Genomic DNA, 22,443 nt, shown 5'->3' with positions numbered 1-22,443 from the left:
TAGATTCGGCTGAATCAAGCCCAAACCGAATTTTTTGCAAAAGTGGCCGATTCGGCCGAATAAATATGGCAAACCGAATATTCGGTACATCTCTAGTTTTAAGTGCTTTCAGCAAGTATCTGTGAACAGAAGTAAAGTAATCATTTCCCCGTTGGTCTGCCAATGTGTAAATCGCATAAATCTTTCATAACAATGAGCTGCACTTTGGTGTCGTGTTAATACCAGCTTACAAAGAAACAACTTTTAGTCCCTATCGAAAAAACACACGCTCAGGAGCTTGTGTGTAGTGAATAGTTTCTTTGTAGGGTTCAACAATCGCTATTATCATCACCACAAAAAAGTGTGTAATTGGTTAATAACAACGGCGATGATCGAAAGTATGCGAAAAGTGTGTTCGCTACACACACAAGCCCCTTGAAAGTTTTCTTTCCCCTATATGTTAAGTTTTTTCCCTATTAACATTTAAATTCCTACTTCTGTCGAGTTTTAAATCTGCATGTTGGGAGCATTTGGAGTACGTACGCTATTCGTTGCAATACAGTCGTTTTTAAACAGTTTTAAGTCTCTCTCATTGTGGAAAGGTCTATTTCTTTTTGCACTATATGTCTAATAATAGCTATTTAGGTGTAATGCAAAACAGACCAGTTTGTTAGTGAGGTTAACGAAGCTGTTTTAATCTTGCACAATTACTATTTGCATACGCTTCTCTACTTTTGATAATATGTGCATGTTGTAAATTACATGAAACCGTCTCTAAATAGGTACCATTCTGCATAACTCGGTATAAACCAACTTCTGTTTGTTTGTTGATATTATCCACATAGCACAAATCAATGTTCTATTGCTGTGAACAGTTTAAGCACACACAAACACAGACGTTTGGCGGACCTTTGAAGAATTTTGTTTGTAAAAAAACAGCTAGAATAGACTGTGGTCCACTGTAAGAAATCTTGGACGTACACGTTGTTCCCAAACACCAGTTTACACGCCAGTTTAAGCGCCACAACGATTTTAGTGAGTCTGGGCATACATATAATCACCCTAAGTACACTGAGGACCAATGTGAGCAACATCAGATGTTCATGGTATGACCAAACGCCAGTTCATGCGCAGCATTAATTTTTTAACCTGACAAGAGATATGTGTAAGCATTTTGACTGCACTGATGACAAATGCGGGCAGCATTAGATCTTTACAACAGATACACGATATGGCCACACTTCATGAATGTACAACATATCTTTTCCAGTGCGCTTAGAATGTAAACTACTTTTGTGGGTCTGTTTTTTAATGATTCACCCAACAACATTAAATTAGCTTTACTTGTGGTAAAACGTATTGTATATTACACTTGTTGATTTTTTTTGTCTAAATATTCAAAAAGCTGTAAAAATTTAGGAATTTTATCTTATCTCCTTTAGGTTTACAGTTTTACTGTGTTTTAGTATGGCTGTCTACCTACTCCGTGCAGAAATCCATGAAGCACTTTTTTTAAACCGACAATTTACAGTTTAGTTCACTTCCATCAGCTGGATTTACTGCGTGATGAAGTAGTATTATGCAAAACTTTAAAATTGTTTTGTAAAACTTCCATACTTTTCCTTTCTACAAGTAAACCTTGACCCAAAACAACATCTGGAAATAAACACTTTTTTTTCGATTATAGTTTACATTTTATGGCAGCGCAACTTCAGCAAACAATATCTGCCATATGACAAGAAGTTATTGATCAACTAAAGTCCACAACTGCAAGTTTTTGAAGGAAATCGTAGACTCCGTCAGCGTTCACGTCATCATACATCGAACCGAGAAAGTACTTGCATCCGGAAGTGACGCCAGATCCGCATGCAATCTCGCTGAGATCTGGGTTCAAAAAGGACTTTGTTGTAGTATTTTTAGTTTAGATCTTGCAGTGAAACAGAAAAGTTAAAAGCACTACACTTGTTACACTCGCAATCATGAAACTGCTTTAAAACCTTCTAGGTTTGCAAAATCGTCCAACATTAGGATTTAAAATCGAATCAGTCGCCCTCGGGCATGTATTGCCGTTTGAAAACATGATTAGCAACTAACTGTTTACACAGGAAATGTAAGCATTAAAGTTTTGCCATTTTGCTAAGTGATGCTCGATGTAGACTATTGAAACAGTTTAACAATGCGAATTTAAAACCTAATTCTGCTACATGGGATGCTTCGCGACTGTCTGATTCGATATATCGCCTGGAATGGGCCTGGCGTACTATAGTTTATGTATGAATGTGTCATGATTGCTGGCCCGCATGAACGCATCTTAGCTAATTGTACTCAATGATCTGTTGCGTTGAGACAAAAGAATTGTGAAAAATAGTTGAAACTGTAACGTAGTCCGGCCAAAATCAATTAACACGTCTGTTTGCTCACCCACAATTAACAGAAAAAATAAACAAAATACTTACATGCCAAGTTTGCCTGATAGTCGGTGTCATTGCTTGGTAAAGCTGACACGGTTAAGATCTTAAAGTTGGGATTGTTTGTTCGGAAATTGTCTGCCTTAAGTCGTCCAAAATCTGAACAAAATCATAATTAAGTTTCATGCATGGACACTTAAGCACTAAGTTAATTAGGAAACTAAAAACAGCACAACGATGTACAAGTAGCAAAAGAGGTCCAGAACCCTTATTACATACATACAAAAGGGGACAAATGTTTTAATTTTTTACGAAGAATCATCATTATAGTTGGTTAAATAGAAACGAAAAAAATCTTTTTGTATTTTAATGAAGTTTACAAACGGGTCTATGCTGAAAATTAAAGCAATTTAAAGTGATAAACTGACACAATATCCCAAAATATGCCAATTATTCTCAAAATTAAAATCATTTGTTAAAAGGTATTTTATATTCTTTGCACAATATTCTTACTCAATGTAGAGTTATCGGCTGGTACGATATTCTCGCTGAAGATCACAGTGTAATTTGCATCGGCCTCCGATCCAATAGCGTAATGGTGATTAATTGCACACGTGAGGACAAGCGAAAGGGACCACGAAGTACATGCATATTCCATCATGCCCAACTGAAATGAATGTTAAGACATGATAAGTTAAAACACGATAATTTTAGATTGGAATGTTTTTATAGCAGTTGTTGTGCATCTGTTACTGGAGCAAAGGGGTGTGTATTGCACAAGCATTGTTTTTTAGTTTTAGTTAAACAAAAAAAGTATTTCAAGTCTATGTGCTTTTTCGGTTACTTTGGTTACATTAAGTAAAACACAGCAATGTTGCTTGAAATATAACAATACTGAATCCTACCTCTGTTTTATAGTTAGTTGCATTGAAAGTCATAACAACATCAAAAAAACTGTTGCTGGCTGAACAAGTTCCCGAATGCTGGTGGATTGCAAACAAACTGTTGCTGTTTTTCGAAAGCCAAGTGCCGAGTCTGTAAATCACAGAGTTGAATATTTAGTAACCAAGTTATAAGAAATGAAAACTGTTTTTCTTCAATTTTTTCCAGACAAATCCAACCGAGTTTACCCGTATCCAAAGTATTGCATTTTTGCACATGCACTTGTTATGCATGAAAATTGAAATAACACACTAGATTTTGTCTGTATGGTTTGAGGAAAGCCACCCTCTTACAACACTACATGCTATTAAAAATTAAATAATAAAAAATGACCTAGACCAGCGTTCCGTAACCGGGGCGCAATGGCTCTCAGGGATGCCCTAAATCTTTCCCTTTAATGGTGACACACACAAGTATACAGACAAGGGTGAAAGTGGAAAGTTTCGCACCTCGGTGTAGTCAAACTGACGAACTGGATATTCTATGATGTTAAGTGGGAAATTTGTCCTTTGTGTCCCACCCATACTGTTATTCGTTCATCACAAAACTTGTCATTATTTATTGGTGAGCAGGGAGGTACAAGTCCACAAAGTATTAAATGTTGAAGCAAATAACACTATTAATAATAATATAATAATAATAATATTGTTTTAAACTTTACATTCGAACTGTTTTGTGTGGTTAGTTGGATTAGGATTTATTTTGGTAGCCGGCAAGATTTGAACAAAGCAAAATATGAGTTTATCTTACTGTACGAATCTGTCTATTTGATCGAAGTAAATGGGAAAGTTCGCACGGTAAGCACACCGCCAGCACTCTGTGGGGTATGTGGGTTGCCTGAACCTAAATTTAATTCCTGTGCAACACAATGGTCCAGTTCCTTATTGCCATCGAAAATCGCGAGTAACTTGGCTGCAGAAAACAAGAAAAATCTATGTCAAAGATAAACGCACGTTAATGGATAACACTTGACATAGACTGTTAATTTGCGGTATTCAGTGTGCAGAAATGTTTTTTTATTATAAGGACGTTGAAAAATATTCATGCTACTGGAGCACTGGTATTCGAGCCTATTTTACAAATAAACAAATGTTTTAAAATCTGGTTAACTTCTAATTAAACAATAAGTTTTCGCCAGTTTTTGACCTTTTTTACATTAAAAAAAAGAATTGATAAAATCCGTATCCAACTGTTTTCCCGCTAAACATTGCAAGACCTTTTCCCATAAAATCAAGAAACAGAGAATCAGTCTCCCAGGTAAAATGTCGGTTAGCATTTATTCATTCTTGGAAAAAATGGTGAAAAATAATTTGGCACCGGACGATGTAATGTAACATAAATACGACTATGATTGTTTGAAATTACCAAACACAAACAGAGAGTAGTGCTACAGTAAATGGTCACTTTGTTTATCGAAACAGATAAACTTGGCACCATTCGTTTGTGGAGCATATAGTCTAAAGCACAACCTGCGGTTATGTAGCTACATACGACCGATAACGCAAATCTACAGAAAATCAAAAGTCGTACACTGACTGTTGTCAAATATTTGTCATTTTAACCTGACCCAAAGACTGTTTTGTGCTTGTAGGTGCATGATTTTATAAGTTTAGGCGGAGTGGAGGCAAGTTTTTAGTTAAGGCTTTTTGGACAAACGTTGGCGACCTGTAGTTTGTGTTATTCAGCCTCCCATAAAAACGTTTGGCAAATCTTAACAAAGCACAATATAAAAGAAACGCGAAGGACTGGCAACGTGTACAGACCCAATTCTTCCCAAGCAGCTTAAGCTATTTTCGACTGTAAACACTCGATTACTTACGAGATAGACACGAGACATTTGTTACAGTGGGGTACATCCATTCCCCGTTTCCAATGCACTCGTTGGTGTCATCGGTTCCTGATTTTATATATCCTGGGTTGCAAAAGTACAGGATCGTCATTGCAACAGGATTGGATGTGTCCGAAGTGGTAAAGTCCCCTCCTGTCAGCAGCGGTGCAGACGGACAAGCTGTTGTTGTACAAATGTTAACATTTTACTGCTGATCACAATACACACTAGCAACGAAATCGCATATTTAAAATCGCAAAATTATTTTTGTTGACAATTTGGGATACGATTTGAGATAAAACGGGGTATGCGTTAAACATGAAATGAGTTGGAAATATATTTTGTATTTTTGATGTGGACGTTGACCCGAGGTTAAGTCTTTTAAATAGTTTATTGAAAATTGGTACGGTCTGTACTTTCACCACCCACTACACAGTACTATACACTTATACTCTCTGTTATTTAGCACTAAGCAAATGTCAGCAATAGAGACAACATGCGAGCATTGAAAAAAAAAGACGCAAGATGTAAGCCTTAATGGCATATGTCCACAAAATACAAACAAAATGGTATCTGATGACTCCATTTAAATTTTATGCACAAGAACTTTTTCTAGGAAAGTAATGAGCTATTTCCAACCCTATCAACATGTATGTGTAACATCAACCGGTGTTTACTTAGTTTTGCTGTTCACTGTTAAGTTCGCACCTTTGTTCTAGCCAGTAGCGAAGTCACCGTTGTAACTTGGTTTTAGCAACAAACCGTCAGTGCAAGATCTTGGATCGTTTTACGAATTAGGGAGTCTCGGGTATTAAAATACAATCGGGATAGATTTCGCGTTAAAGATCGCACCCAAACAACTTTCTTAATATTTGGAGGTTACCAAAAAAGTTCCGTAATAAATGTTTCAGACTGAAAAATTTTTAAGTCTGAAGTCATCCAAAGTTTTTCATGTACAAATATATGTATATACAAATATATGTATATTTCGTATCTTATTCAAATAGAAACAATATGTGTGTTTGTATGTTTTCTGTTGCGCTAAAATTAAACTGTTCTTACTTTTTAAGCACTGGCCAGCCACAGACTCGGACCAAACACCTTCTTCACATGTGTTGTTCTTTGGTGGGAGCAGTAAATAACCTTCTGAGCAGCCGTATTGCACCACTGTGCCGTTGTCATGTTCAGTTCCACTTGGCGTATTTACACCGTTGGGGTCCGTTGGTAGATTAGCACAATCTAAGCTCAAACAAAAATACCGTTTTATAAATGAAATACAAATGCTTCAAGCTTAAAATCGGTTAACACGAAAGTAGTAAAAACGAAATATATTATCCACCTATAAAGACATCGCCAGTCTGTAAATTTGCAAACAACGAAGGCAAAGTAGAACTAGTGCAAAAGCCAAAAGTAAAATAAATACAGCTGGTAGGAGTTGCCCTGGCCTTAGATCAGGAATACCAAACCCATTTATATCTGCTTCCCGCATTTGCTAACCCAAATTCTACGCTCCGCAAAATACATTGTGAATTATGACATAATAAATGTTTTTTTGTTACGTGACATTACAAACGAAACCGGAATTTGAATAACTTTAAACAGGCTTGTTTGAGTCGATCTGTTAGCTCTCCTCATGCAAAAATAAACTATAAACATTTATGGTAGGAAATAGGGCATCGGCGGTTTAACCGCTTTTTCAGATTTTTTACGTGATAAAGTAAACCTGTTTGTGAACATATCGGTCCTTCTTCGTCCAACCAAACACCATCACCCAAACACAGATTGTCGCTGTACCCGATAAGAACTCCATTTTCGCAAGTGTAGTTAACACATTGTCCTTGTACGTATGGACCAGGGGGATCTACGCTCACACCATCGCCGGCCGGGGGTGCAGTGCAACCTTTTACACACAAAAATATTTTTTATTCTTCAGTGTTTCGCCAAAACACACTCGTGGTGTGATCTTTTAATCTTTTTGTTTTGTTTTTACAGCTTTAAAATCACCAATTGATTCTCCTTTACTCCTTTTTATGATTTTAGTATTTTATCCAACTTATTTAGCATCCTCACTAGAAATAGATTTTGCAATCTTTGTTAAAAACCCTTCTTGCAATAATGGTAGGTAAAAAAGAAACCAATACTAGGTAAAACAGTCAAAATGCAAGTAGTTGTGTTTGCAAGGCTCTTGGGTCTAATCCTGTTTTGATTTTTGTTGTTTCCATAGGCAAGAAACTTAAAGGTGCATTGCTTTAACCTAGCTGGGCCTTATCAGTTGAACTAAATTTAAGTCACCAACTTCCTCAGATTTTTGTAATTCAACAGCTTTGCAATGTAGCCGGACTTATTTCTAGCGGTTGAAGCGAGATGTTTCAAGTGCAGTTAACTATTGTGGCTTGTAAAGAAGGGCGAGTTAACAGGCGGCTGAAACAGATTTCACATCTCAAACTAAATACAAGACTTTTTACTTACTAGTGCACTTGTTGCATGATTTACGACAATACTCCAAATTGTCAGCCTCGTAGTCTGCGCGGTCGCAGTAGTTGAAATTCACGTTAACCGTGCAATCTTGTTGGTCTGCACAATCTGCAAAGTGCAACGCTAATAAAGAGCATTTTTTTTAAATTGTAAATTGACTGGTCCTGCCATTTCTACTTCATCGATAATGTTTGCTTTTCAAGCAGTTATTTTTACAATTTCAAGTCAGATAATTTTCATTTAAGGCGCCCTAATTAGGGTATATAGTGAAACAGAGTTGAAGGTCGGGCCGGGTTCGGACTCAGCATGTTTTTAAACAAATTTAGCGAGCTAAGTAGCCTTTTGCTGGTCCTGACCTAATGTCAAAATGCCCTAAAACGGTTTGTTTAAGACCAATTGTCTATTGTGTTGGTTGTCTTGGTCTTTTCTGAGGCTTTATTGCCTGTCAATCAAACTTTCGGGCCTATACGGGATTTTCTAAAACGATTCGGGTTCGGGTCGGGTTTCGGGCTTGTACTTTCGGGTTCGATCCGGGTTCGGGCCGGGTTCGGGCTCCAGTTTTAGGCCCGTTTTCAACTCTTTAGTGAAATGCTATAAAACATATTTGTTGTTAAGAACAGAATGGTAAGTTGATTCCGTTTTTTTTTAAGTCGGGTTTATTAGGGGTTCTTTAGTTTAATTAAAACTGGGTTGATTTGAGCATAAATTCACCCTTGACCAGATTTGTGTTAATAAGTTTCGCTTTCGGGTCTAATGTGGGCATTTATCAAAACATTTTGGTTTCAAGTCCGGTTTCGGACTTTGCTCATTAAAGAAAAATTTTGCTCATGAAGAACAAATCGGAGATTAACACTTAAAAAGTAGACAAGGCATTTGTTGACAAAAAGCATTGATGGCAAAGCTGTAATTGTAGGACTGAGATATGATTACAAAACGCGTTTTCTAACTGCAGTATGTGTTTTCTAACTGCAGTAATAAACTGCGTTTAAGCTATTGTAATACAAACCCTGATAGCAGACTGGAGCAGGATACAACCATTCCCCATCCAAACACGTGTTAATGTTGGAACCTTTCAGTAAACGTCGATCGTTGCATGCATAGGTCACGTTGCTTCCTGTGGCGTAGTTTCGGTTTTCTGGGTTAATACCTTCGCTTGTAATCATGGGAGGGGGGCCGCATGCATCAGCTTTGTAATACGTGTAGATGTTACATAAAGTCCGAACTATTTAAATTAAAAATGTGTTGTGCAACCGAATGGTCCAACACTCTGGTTACCCAACTTTTTGGTCGAATTCCTTCCTTAAGAGTTTAAAACTTTTTTTTCCTACCTAATATACCACAGTCGATGCTAAAGCATACTCTTATAATTTAAAATTGGGTCTTTTATTAAATTCACAGGTAATATCTTAAGAGCGAAGTGTCTATTTACAAACCAAGTGTAAAATTATGAAAAGTAAATTCCTTCTCTCTAGTTTCAAAACGTTTTTCCTTTTGGGAACCACTGTTCTAGCACAAAAGAGCACTGACACCTTAATCCGATGGAATCATTTTACCCTTTCAAAATACACATTGATATCAAAAACTAAGGTTTTAAAACATTTCATGTAAAAAAAATTATGTTTCCTAAATCCTAAAATAGAAGTTCAAACTTACACGCGTCACATGTTGGGAGAACATCCAAGCTCCAGTGGGTTCCGTTACAAGTGCTTGTCGTTTCACCGACTTCCACAGACAGAGGGTGGACGCACGAGTAAGTAATCGTGTCGCCGCCTTTGTAAGGCCCACTGGGGGAAATTGAAAGTTCGGCATTGGTTTGGGGTACGGGACATTCTAGTGACAAAAATACAATTATAGTGTTTAAACTGGTCAACTTGGCGATCCCCTACTACAAAGCTGACATGTGCAGCATACGAGGCAGGCAACGGTGCTTTTGATTCGACTTTTGGCGGATTCTCTATCAGTTGGTAGAGCGCGGGTCCCGGAAAGACTCCTGTCGTGGGTTCGAATCCCACCGCAGGCTAGATGTTTCTAGCTTACGCCTTGCCATATGATGGTAAATGCTTGGTGACCGGCTGATTCGGTATGGCGCCTTCAATGGGCCTGGTGCACTGTGATTTATGTATGAGTGTGCCGTGATCGCTGGTCTGCATAGACGCTCCAGGGCTGATCCCAGTTATGAATTTATGTTCATCTTAAACTTATAGTGTTTAAACACTACAAAATAAAAACAAAAATATGACAGCCCAATTTTGGTACAGCTTAGCGAAACTAAACACAATTCATGTATTTGATGTTGGATTAGTTATGCATGGAATAAATAGTTGTTAACTTTAGGTTTTTTTTCGGAAAAGGGCATATTTAGTTTCATAACTAAAGTTAGCCAGGACCGCGAGTGGCGAAAGGACCATTATGGGCAAAGAGTTTAAAAAATTAAGAACCACTGATTTAATCAGATGGTAATAAGTTTGAGATTTGAACTATTAGCTAGTGCGCGCACGTTAGCGCCACGTAGCGGATGTTTGTTGATTCCTCTTGGAAAAAAAATCCTAAAATCGCAATTGCTCTCGCGACTGGCTCAAAGGTGAGCGCTTTCACAAACATGCTTACAGAAAATACTAGCTGAAAGTCGCGTATGCACAGGATGTTAAAAATCGGATGTACCTGGCTCGCAAGTGGGTGCTGTGCTCTCGCTCCAGCTTCCATCATCCAAGCAGGTGTTAGTTTCAGGGCCTACCAGGACATAGTTAGCACTGCAGCTATAGGTAACAATGGTTCCAGCGACATGGGATGTTCCTGCTGGAGAGTTACCTCCGTTTGACCCGATTTGTGGTAAACCTGGACAGAGGGTGTCTGAAAAATATCGTTATGATAAATTTCCTTCATACACAAATTCAACACTTCAAGTTTATTTCTCTTTAATTTTCTTAAACTGATGGGGTTAAAATTGTTGGTGGCGGATTAACGTTGTGTGGTCATAAATTCGTCGGGACAGATTGATTTCGGGACAGATTCTTATGTATTTATACATAAACAACTGTAATTAATATGTCAAAAACATTAAAACTTTTGTGGTTATCTATTGGTTGGATCTCTGGCTGTAAACCAGTTAATCTACCCCTGCAAAAATATTTGTTAAAAATCTACTTAAAAGCAAATACTGTTTATACATTTTTGTATTACTGACACAAATTGGTAAGGGAAAAACTTACCATGCAGTTTGCCAGTATAAAACTTATCAGAAAAGAATTAGAGACATTTTAATGTAAATATTTTGTCGTCAAACTAGTGAGTAAGGTTATAAAAGTGATTTTATATTTTCATTTTTCTAAGAATAAATTCACACTTACCGTTACATTCTGATGGGTTGCAAGTTTTATAACACGAGACCTGCACGTCAGCGCGAACACATTGTCCGGTTGAAAGGTAAGCATTGCAGACATGTTGTGGCAACTCGTCGACGCAATCTCAAGAACAGTGAACTCAGTAAGTTTATTTCTCTTTAATTTTCCTAAACTGATGCGGTTAAAATTGTTGGTGGCGGATTAACGTTGTGTGGTCATAAATTCGTCGGGACAGATTGATTTCGGGACAGATTCTTATGTATTTATACATAAACAACTGTAATTAATATGTCAAAAACATTAAAACTTTTGTGGTTATCTATTGGTTGGATCTCTGGCTGTAAACCAGTTAATCTACCCCTGCAAAAATATTTGTTAAAAATCTACTTAAAAGCAAATACTGTTTATACATTTTTGTATTACTGACACAAATTGGTAAGGGAAAAATTACCATGCAGTTTGCCAGTATAAAACTTCTCAGAAAAGAATTAGAGACATTTTAATGTAAATATTTTGTCGTCAAACTAGTGAGTAAGATTATAAAAGTGATTTTATATTTTCATTTTTCTAAGAATAGATTCACACTTACCGTTACATTCTGATGAGTTGCAAGTTTTATAACACGAGACCTGCACATCAGCGCGAACACATTGTCCGGTTGAAAGGTAAACATTACAGACATGTTGTGGCAACTCGTCGACGCAATCTGAAGAACAGTGAACTCAGTAAAACTGCAACTTATATCTTAACCAAAAACATTGAAAAGGCTGACAAAGCGTAACTGCCGAGTCATGCTAACATTTTATCACCATACCGGTAATTGGAGTTAAACCGGATTTGAAAGTCAGGTTAGGCTTTTCGTATCGGGTTCGGGCTTAAGTTTTAAGAAAATAGGCTTGATTCAAACCTGACTTTATACTCATACTCTTGTATTGAAATTTTGCTAGGTCGTGATCTTATTTGTGGCTTTTGAAAACGATTCGAAATCAGGCATGATTCGGGCGTGTATTCAGATACTTGTATTTTACTTACTTACCTTGGCACAGGACCGTGCCGAATGCGACTGCCAAGACAAGAAGAAAAATCTTCATCACAGATTTTGTTGGAAGAAATTTTCTAATGTGGATTCAAAGAACACAGCGGAAAAAATACCTAATGTCTTTATGAACAATCCGCTAAAAACTATACCGCTAAAAACTAACAGCAGATACAAGTATTTAGATATTTTTACTGCATAAAGATATCTCGATAGGACACTTTAGCAATTTATGACGATACCTTCTATTCACACCACACAACCGAATAAACTAAACATCCTTGATACTGATACTCACTCCAAGTAATGGCGAAATGTGATTGGTCGAAATCCTCCGCATTGCGGAATGTTTTCGCAAATGCGACAATGGCTCTGTGCGTTGCTTCCGCATGTTTACCAACCACCTTTGCTTAACAATGAGGTCTGCATGCAAGGTTGGTAGTTTGTGCCATGGATTGTGTTTTATATGCCCTTCCAAACATAAATGCTGATGTTCACACTGCTTTTGGACGTGTGTTTGTCATTAATTTCCCTCGATCGGAAAGTTTATGATGTTGAGTTTAAATCCCACATGGGGAGTTTGGTGTTATTCCGCCGAGCACAATATGACCTAACACGTTAAAAGCGTTTCTGTTCGCTGAGCGACTTCGATTCAATTGGGATCTTTTTCAAAACACTACAAGGTGAGGGTACCCAAGCAGTTGTAACAAAAATATCATTAAAACACAGTATTTCGGCCCTTACTGTCACTTTAAAGGGCGATTCAGCAGCTATTTGGCCCCAAACGAAACCTTTGGATATGGAATACGAATTAGTGTTGGAATATGGTGATACAATAACCTTTTAAAAAGGCGCCATTATATTGTACTGGTCAACATTTATCATGTTTTTGACATCCAAACAGCACATTAGCACATACTGTGTTTACCACCTGCAATAGCTTTTGTGCAGAGATTCTGCATTCGAACTGGAGGTTGCAAAACTGTTTGCTACGTCCCGTACGCTGATTGGTTGAAATCGTCCGCATTCCGCCGAGCGAGCAAACCTTCTCGGTACGAGCGATGACAAAGAGTTTCCGCTGATTTCCAGGTAGCGCTTCCACGTTGTGTTAAACCGTGTTATGTGGTGTGTGAGATGTTCTCCTCAGGAGCTCCGAGCATTTCCGTTCTCTCGCAACTGCTCTTTGCGCCTGATACAGATATCGGAAATAACATCTTATACATTGTCCTGGTATAGATTTTGCAATTATCATCTAATGTGTTGTCCTACTATATGGATTTTGCAAATAGTATCTAATGTGTTGCCCTAAAACCGACGTTGTTAGAAGGGCATTCGATATGGACCTAAAAATTGTATCTTGTGCATTTAGGTCCACAAATGTTTCACTTTGGGGCAGATATTTCTGGTTTGTAGGTTGTTCTGTTTAAATTGTTTCATGTTTATTTCTATTTACCGAATGAAACTCGAGGTTTGTCACGACCTAATGCTTCTCCGTTTTTCGCCGTAAACACTTTTTATTGTCAACGATCAGCGTTTAAGCTCAACACACTAAACCAAACGTTACAGCTAGTACTTAGTCCATTTTATGTAATTAAGTGTGACACGAATAATCCTACGCAACAGCTGTTAGCGTGGGCTCCTAATGCACCAGCTGCCAATGGTACAAGGGCCCGATATGGTATAATATTCGTCAAAGCAAGAGGTAAATCAAAGAAGTGATGTTAGGTTGGGTTGCCAAGCATTTTGCCTGTTTGCAAGGGCGGTTCTACTTGGTCCCTAGGTGGCGCATGCGTTATTGGAGCTTGTTCTACTTTGATTCACGTGGAGATTTCTGATTGGTTGAATTGCGGGATGAGCACAGAAATGCGGGATGAGCACAGAAATGATACTTCTGTCAAAACATGATTTCATGTCTCGACATGCTTGAATCTCATTTTGTACTAACTTGCAAAATTTGGGTTTTTTGACCTGAGAAACAGTGATTTTAGAGTCTATATTTGCATTGATATAGTATTCTAAACTTTCTTTATGTTAGTGACTGCCTTGCAATTGATCAAATGTGGCTTCTAGGGTGTTTTTTATTGCCATTTTAATTTACTTAGCGATGATTATGTTTAGTACAGCAGAAGAGAAAATGTTTGAGGTGTATGGACTGAACAGGCACTGCGACTTAAAAATAGACCCAACGTGGATACGATCGAGGTTTCTAAGCAACACTGTCATAAAGAGGAAATGATTTGTCACGCCAAACGCGTCCCGGGATCGTTCCAACGAAAAAATGGCTCGTCACAATCGAACAATTGTTACGCGAAAAACGAATCGGAGATAATTTGTCAATCTGTTTTAACGCACTGCGGCCTCGTGCCAACGAGGCAGTGTTCCGCATTGCGGAGGATTTTAACCAATCAGAATGCTTTGCGTGTACAGGTACACCTACCTATACTTGCTTCAAAATTGATTAGCACACACGAATCAATTCCTGCTTTATTTTAAAGCCATTTTAGTTTTATCTTTTGTTTGTTTTAAATGTTTTGACAAACCTGACTAGAGCAAAGTACTATAAGGATTCGGTGTGTTTAGTCATGATTTGATAACAGAATCACTGTTAGTGACTTTGTGACTGGTTTTGAAAAACTGCACGTTCTCATCCCATTAAGTACATGTACTATCATTTTATAAATAACATTGTTTATGTGTTACAAATGGCAAACGCAGAACCATGACTAATTTTAATTTGCGTTTTGTTTTTAGTGGCTCTTTTTGTACCATAAACTTATTTGTGCATTAGTAAGTTTTGAAAAACAATGTCATCTGATATCATTTAACAAAACGGTTTAACTCACATTCTAATGACGTAAGATAAGAATAACGTCATATAAACGACGACAGTCTCAGTAGCGACCTAATTTAGTGTGCGCATGTTGTTTCCCAAACGTACGCGATATTTGAAAAAGGTCCCATACACTCCAAAGTCACATAAATTCACATTTGGTTTTATTCCGGGTAACTGCGAGGTAAATAAAGAGGTCAGGGGATCACTGTAGGACAAAACATCAAAGAAGCACAACCAACAGTAGACATATACAAGACTTTCAGTTAGATTAGGGGATTTAAGGTAAAAATTTACAGTTTTTTTTACATCAGTGACAAAATTTCGTCGTTTATTGTGCCTATATAGGTTGGCGGTTGGTTCTAAGGTCCACAGCCAGGAAGGTCATTCAAACTCCATGATGCGTCTTCTTGGCATATGGAAATTACGTCTCCAATGTCTGCACCATTTTTGCATTGGTATTGAACCACCACATCTTCTGTGAATGAAGCTGGTGTTGTCACCAATTCGAGGTCATTGCCCAGTTGAGGAGGTCCACAATCTCAATAAATTTGAAATTTGTTTCGGAGATTATGAAACCTGATAAAGCGGGCTTACCTGCTAGACATTCAGGCAAGTTTTCGGACCAGGTACCATTTTGTTGACAAACCGTGGACGACGCGCCCAACAGATTACCGTTGCTACAGTTAAAGTTTATCCCAACTCCAGCAACCGCACCAGTGAGAAATTGCGCATATTTCATGACATCTTCTGGTATGACAAAAAACTCGTTGAGCAATGGATCCACTTCCCCAATGAAGAGAGCGTCGCAACCTTCACAAAAAATAAGTTTCCTTTTGTTTGCATTTAGTATTTCATTCGTTTTGCATTTAGCATGGTTAATTTTGAAAACATACAAATATGTCGAATCATTTTAAGGATGGTTAATCATAATAATGCTGTATCATCGTCTTAATGATGTCTGCGCACATTAAAATTTCATGAAGTAAAACCACAATGCAAAAATATAGCTTTAACGTGAAACTTATAAATAGAGTAAAATATATAATAATAAATTGAGGCGTACATGCCCGCAAAAATCAAACAAAAGTCTAATTATTTAAAGAATGTATACTCACATAAAATATTGTATCATCGAACTAATATTGTATGAGCACACTAAAATCAAAATCTAATGAACTACCACTTTTTTGAATATAGATTTAAGTAAAACTTATCATGCATTAATGCGTTAGACGCAAGGCAAACTTATACTATAATATACTGTTTTACTTGCAACATAAGATGTCAGGAACAAGCGATACTTACGTCTTAAGCATTTTCCAGCTTCAGATTCGTTCCAATTTCCACGCACACAAGCGTTACTTAAAGGAGGAACCAACATATATCCGTCAGTGCAGTTGTAATTTACTACAGTACCGTTGTTATGTGCTGTGCCATCAGGTGTGTTAAAGCCATTGGGGTCCGTTGGCATATTAGGGCAGTCTAAAACAAAAATACAAACCAATTGAGTGCACTTCACATCATGCAAAGTACCATGCTATGCTTTAAAGCAATACAGATCAGCACCAAACGGGTCGAGCCTTATAATCATTACCAAAGTAGGTTAAGTTTAATTAGGCACCGTGTCTGGTCCTTTAATGCAAAATGTAATTGTATCGCCAAGTGATTTTATAGTCAGGGTTGCCATCGCGATGGACCCCAAAACAAGGACAACTAAAAAATTAAACTTTTATATAAAACATAACGAAAGTTTATGAACAAATATTTGCATTTATACGAGACATGACATGTCACATGCCGTAGGTTTGGCCAAAAACGACCTGTTCCAGCATCTCCTTGTTCGTAGAAAATACTTCGTGCATCTCACGACAGCTCAGGTATAGGTTTACTTTTACCTGTAGCCGGGATTTGACTTGCAATCGTTAAAATAAGACAAAGACGGACTCAAGACAAAAACGAGGTCATTTCTTAGAAAGATAAGGACAAATCTTAGAAATAAGGACGGTATGGCAACCCTGATGATTTACGTTGTTGGACTGTTTGTCACAAAGCGTTTGTACTGACCTGGTATGCAAACGGGGACCTCAGCTGAAAAAGTTCCGTTTTCCAAACATGTAGCACTTGAAGCCCCCTGCAGTCGACCACTAGTACATAAGAAATGTACAGTTACCCCAGAAACAAGTTCAGTAATGTATTTCTTATAAACGAATAGCTCTATTGATATTTCAGCAGCCACAGCAAGAAACGGATCCAACTCTGGAACTGGACAGACTGTGCAAAAAAGTAAAAACGATATGAAGTCACGATATGTTTGATATAGCTTACACCTATTAATTCAGCTATTTCATTTGCGTTCGAATAAATTAAGATGAGCATAAACTCATAATTGGGATAAGCCCTGAAGCTTCTTTGCAGACCAGCGATCAGGACACACTCATATGTCAATCATAGTATGGTAGGCGTAATACCATAATCATTCCGTTCGTATGACTTTTAATTAAATTGTTAGTTATTCCGTTAATAAGAGAGATATGTAAACTAAACAAGCCCTCGTTTATCAACGTATAAAACTTCACTTCGCGCCATTGAAACCATACACTTACTTTTAAGACATTTTCCGGCATCTGGCTCAGTTCAGGCTCCTCCTTCGCAAGTGTTGTTAAACGAGGGAACCTGTATATAGCCATCAGGGCAGGTGTATATCACTACAGTGTCGTTGTTATGTTCTGTGCCGCTTGGTGTGTTGATAAGATTGGGGTTCGTTGCAAATCAGTGCAATCTACAACACAAGAGACAGCACACTAAGTAGACGTAACCAAATCAATATTGGCCCTAATTATTAGCACCTAAGGTAAATGCACATTGGTACTTTGGCCAAACGTTTTACAGGATTAACATTAACCTGTTTGTGAACATATCGGTCCTTCCGCGTCCAGCCAAACATCATCACCCAAACACACATTGTCGCTGTAACCGATAAGATTCCCACTTTCGCAAGTGTATAGTTGACTTGTTGTCCTTGTACGTATGCGCCAGCAGGAGCAACGCTCACATCTTCGCCGGCCGGGGGTTTATTGCAAGCTTTTGCAAACAAAAATAACTTTATAATTTAGCGTTCGAGCAAAACACACGTGGGATGTGATATTTTAATCTTTTTATTTTGTTTTTACAGATTTGCAATCACCATATGATTCTCCATTACTCTTTCCTGTTTTGGTTTAGTATTTTATCCAACGTTTTTAGCGTCCCCTATAGTAATTGGTTTTACAACCTTGGGTTAAGAACAACTCTTGCAATAATGGTAGGTATAAAAAACAATACTAGGTAAAACAGTCGAAATGGAAGTAGTTGTGTTTGCAAGTTTGTTAGTTTCAATCCTGTCTTGGTCAATGCTGGTGTTTCCTGCTGGATGTTTCGTGGGGGGCGCATGCACCAGCTTGGTAATACGTGTAAATGTTAAAAAAATGTCAGACTGCTTAAAGATTAGAGGGACAATAATTTGTTATCGCGCGGTGTTTTCGTTGCGTTGTGACGTGCTTGCGTTCCTTTCTTTTTTTCCTTTGTTTATCGTGCACTGTACTAGTCGTATTCAGTGTTATTTACACTGATGAAGACGACCTGTATCGGACGTCGAAACGTCGGAATAAAATCACATTTGCCAGAAGAGAGCTCTTTAAACTTAAAATGTCAGACAAGTCCGAAATAAAAACAGTAAAATTGTGTTGTGCAACCAAATTATCCAACACACTGGTTCCCTTTTGGTCGAATTCCTCCCTTAACAGTTCAAAACAATATCATTCCATTCTAATATACTACATGGTAGATGCTAAAGCATACATTTATAATTTAAAACTGGGTCTTTCATCAAATTCACGGGTCATATTCCTTAAACGAAAGTGTCTATTTATAAACCAAGTGTACAATTATGAAAAGTAAATTCCTCCCCTCATGTTTCAAAAAATCCTCTCATTGGGAAACACTGGTCTAACACGGGGGTCTGCAACCTTTTACGCACTGCGGACCGTTTTTGAAACAAAAACTTTATCGCGGACCGGTCTTCAAAAAACTACAAATATTTAGCAATAAAAACGCTTAAGATAGTTATCACCCCCGGGATACATGGGCAAAATGTTGTATAGCATTTAATCTGAAACATTATACAGCTTGGTAACAAACTCCTCGCGGGCCGGTGGTTGCCCACCACTGATCTAACACATACAAAAAAACACTGACGCCTTAATCATATGGAATCACTTACTCTTTTAATTTGAAAATAAATATTGACATCAAAAACTTAGATTATAAGATTTTTGTTTAACTTTTCTAGAGTCTTAAAAAAAAACAGTTTAAACTTACACGCATCACATGTTGGGAGAACAGCCAAGCTCCAATGGGTTCCATTACAAGTGCTTGTCTTTTCCCCAACTTCCACAGCAAGAGGGTCGACGCACGAATACGTAATCGTGTCGCCGCCTTTGTAAGGCCCACTGGGGGAAATCGATCATTCAGCATTGTTTGTGGGTACGGGACATTCTAATGACAAAAATACAATTATACTGTTCAGACACAACAAAAAAAGCAAAAAAAAACCGGCAACTTAATTATGGTACAGCCCGTCGAAACTAAACATAAGTTAATTCATTTGTGCTATGTGGGATTAGTTTTGCAATAAACTTTTAGTTGTTATCTTCAAGCTTTGTTTCGCAAAATCATATTCAGTTTCATTAACAGAGGACCGCGAGAGCTCGCTAAAATTGCAAAGGCGCCGTTATGGCTAAAAAGTTAAACAGATGGTAATAAGTTGGCGGTTTAAACTAAGCTCATTAGCTAGTACGCGCGCGTTAGCGCCATGTAGCGGATGTATATTTTTATCTTGAAAAAAACTCAACTGCTCCCGCGGTTGGCTCAAAAGAGGGCGGTTTCACAAACATGCTTACAAAACACTATTAGCTGAAAGTCGCGTATGCACAGGCTGTTTACATTCGGATGTACCTGGCTCGCAAGTGGGTTCTGTGCTCTCACTCCAGCTTCCAGCTTCCAAGCAGTTGTTACTTCCAGGGCCTACCAGGACATAGTTATCACTGCAGCTATAGGTTACAACGGTTCCAGCAGCATGGGATGTTCTTGCTGGAGTGTTACCTCCGTTTGACGGGATCTGTGGTAAACCAGGACAGGGAGTGTCTGAAATATATCGTTATAATAAATTTCCTTGATACACAAATTCAAAACATCAAAGTTATTTCTCTTTAAATTTCCTGAAATGACGGGGTTAAAACTTTTGATGGCGGATTAATGTTGTTTGGTGATCATCTTTTTCGAAACAGATTCATTTCGGGACAGACTCTTATGTATTTATACATAAACAACTGTAATAAATATGATAAAAACATTAAAATTTATACGGTCTCCCAATGGAGGGATCTCTGACTATAGACCAGTTAATCCCCTGCAAAAACATTTGTTGAAAATCCACTTATAAGCAAATACTGTTTGAACATTTTTGTATTACTGACACAAAATGGTAAGTAAAAACCTAACCATGCAGTTTGTCAGTACAAAACTTTTCGTATCGGGTTCGGATTTAAGTTTTAAGTAAATTGGCTTGATTCCAACCTGACTTAATACTCATGCTCTTGTATTGGAATTTTGCTAGGTTTCGAGCCTATTGGTGGCTTTTGAAAACGATTTGGATTCAGGCTTGATTCGGGCATGTATTCAGATAAGTGCCCTTAACTTACTTACCTTGGCACCGGACCGAGCCGAATGCGACTACCCAGACAAGAAGAAAAATCTTCAACACAGATTTTGTTGGAAAATTTTTGATTTCTAATGCGGATTTAAAACACACTGCGGAAAAAATACCTAATGACTTTTATACAAACAAACTGCTAAAAACTAACAGCAGATACAAATGTTTTTTTTTTTCTTTCTACAGCATAAAGATATCTCGATAGAACATTTTAGCAGTTTGTGACGACACCTTCTATTCACACCACACAACCGAATGAACTAAACATCCTTGATACTGATACTCACTCCAAGTAATGGTGAAATGTGATTGGCTAAAATCCTCCGCATTGCGGAATGTTTTCGCAAATGCGACAATGGCTCGGTGCGTTGCTTCCGCGTTTTTACCAACCACCTTTGCTTAACAATGAGGTCTGCATGCAAGGTTGGTAGGTTGTGCCAAGCATCGTGTTTTATATGCCCTTATGTTCTAAACCTAAATGCTGATGTTCAAACTGCTTTTGGACGTGTGTTTGTCATTAATTTTCCTCGATCGGAAAGTCCGCATTGCGCCGAGCGAGCAACCCTCATGTGTTGTTCTGGTATAGATTGCACAATTAACATATCATGGGTTATCCTGATACCGATGTAGTTATGTATTAGGTGGTGTAGATACAAAGCACTCAACCTTGATCTACTAACTGTGCATGTTTAGGTCCCTTTATGTTTTTCCTTTGCGCAGATATTTCGGGTTTGTGGACAGTTCTTGTAAATTGCTCACAACTGTTTTCACTTACCAAGTGAATCTCAAGTTTTTGTAAAGACCTATTGCTTTTCCGTTATTCGACGTAAACATTTTTCATTATCATCTTCGATATTGAATCGTTGGACTTAACATAAAGCAAACGATAAACTAAGTACTGTGTCCTGTTTAGGTAATATAGTGTAGAACCAATTGCTGAATCCAAACAACTTGACTCAATTAGTGATACTATAGTGGCGCCTATGGATTAGGATTATGCTAGGGCATACAGGTAGTCAATGCAAGAAGAAAATCGAACAAGAGATGTCACAACTAAAGTGTTGCCTCGTTTCTGGAGCGGTGCCACTAGCTCCCTAGTTGGCGCACACGTTGTTGAATTCCTTTGCAAAGTGGAATGAATACAGAAAGCCCAGTTGCTTAGAAATAGACGTTTTAAAATGTTGTGCTTGTAACCCTTTACATCAAATAAATCTCATTTTAATTTGATTTGCAAAAGATCATGAATGGCATTTAAAGCCTAAGCATTACATTGATTCTCATATTATTACTATAAATTAGGTGAATAGTATTAAGTTATTTAAATAGTAGATTGCGTATTTCTGAGAAACCCACACAAAAACGATGTAAAAACCAGCTAAATTTAGTCCCAAATCATTCCTAAAGTGATGTTTCAAACTGGGAATGAAGAAATTTTGCAACACACAATTGTTTTCACCTGTTTTGTTTTTCTTCTTTGAATCAACTTGCAGCACATCAGTAACAAAGCAAGTAGTGCAATCCACACTGAAAGCGACAATAAATTCGACTGAATCTACTGAATCATTTATGACATTTTAGTAGGTACTAGGCAGAAAAGACACGTTTAACGCTTTAAATGTGCACTCGGAAAGATTCGGTTTCGGCCGAATAATTTCTTGCGATCCGGCCGAAACCGAACCTTTGCAAAAGTGGCCGATTCGGCCAAATCAATTCAGCAAACCGAATATTCGGTACATCTCTGGTTTTAAGTGCTTTTAGCAAGTATCTATGAACACAAGTAAAGCAATCATTTCACCGTTGGTCTGCCAATGTGTAAATCGCATTAATGTTTCATAACAATGAGCTGCACTTT

The 22,443-nt window shown here is 37.8% G+C and overlaps 2 protein-coding genes and 1 long non-coding RNA gene across 3 annotated transcripts; all 3 read right to left on the bottom strand.

Moving 5' to 3' along the window:
* Positions 1-1,697: 1,697 nt before the first annotated feature.
* Positions 1,698-3,853, bottom strand: LOC145212880 (uncharacterized). Its single transcript, XM_080081127.1, has 4 exons — positions 3,779-3,853; positions 2,901-3,054; positions 2,436-2,546; positions 1,698-1,863 (listed from the first exon to the last, which is right to left on the bottom strand). The coding sequence occupies exons 1-4, from the start codon at positions 3,851-3,853 to the stop codon at positions 1,730-1,732; spliced, it is 474 nt and encodes a 157-aa protein (XP_079937253.1). The 3' UTR covers positions 1,698-1,729.
* LOC145214796 (uncharacterized) lies at positions 3,299-6,460 on the bottom strand. Its single transcript, XR_013857129.1, has 4 exons — positions 6,220-6,460; positions 5,149-5,337; positions 4,080-4,241; positions 3,299-3,422 (listed from the first exon to the last, which is right to left on the bottom strand). It is a non-coding gene; the product is annotated as an uncharacterized LOC145214796 (long non-coding RNA).
* Positions 6,461-14,990: 8,530 nt separating this feature from the next.
* On the bottom strand, positions 14,991-17,804 carry LOC145215412 (CUB and sushi domain-containing protein 1-like). The gene is made up of 5 exons (XM_080084114.1): positions 17,723-17,804; positions 16,907-17,113; positions 16,148-16,324; positions 15,437-15,652; positions 14,991-15,380 (listed from the first exon to the last, which is right to left on the bottom strand). The coding sequence occupies exons 1-5, from the start codon at positions 17,802-17,804 to the stop codon at positions 15,202-15,204; spliced, it is 861 nt and encodes a 286-aa protein (XP_079940240.1). The 3' UTR covers positions 14,991-15,201.
* Between the last annotated feature and the right edge of the window lie 4,639 nt (positions 17,805-22,443).

This window comes from Phallusia mammillata, chromosome 2, assembly GCF_965637545.1.
Source record: "Phallusia mammillata chromosome 2, kaPhaMamm4.hap1.1, whole genome shotgun sequence".
Classification (NCBI taxonomy): Eukaryota; Metazoa; Chordata; class Ascidiacea; order Phlebobranchia; family Ascidiidae; genus Phallusia; species Phallusia mammillata.
The sequence above is the reverse complement of the archived record's forward strand: the minus strand, read 5'-3'. Positions and strand labels throughout refer to the sequence as shown.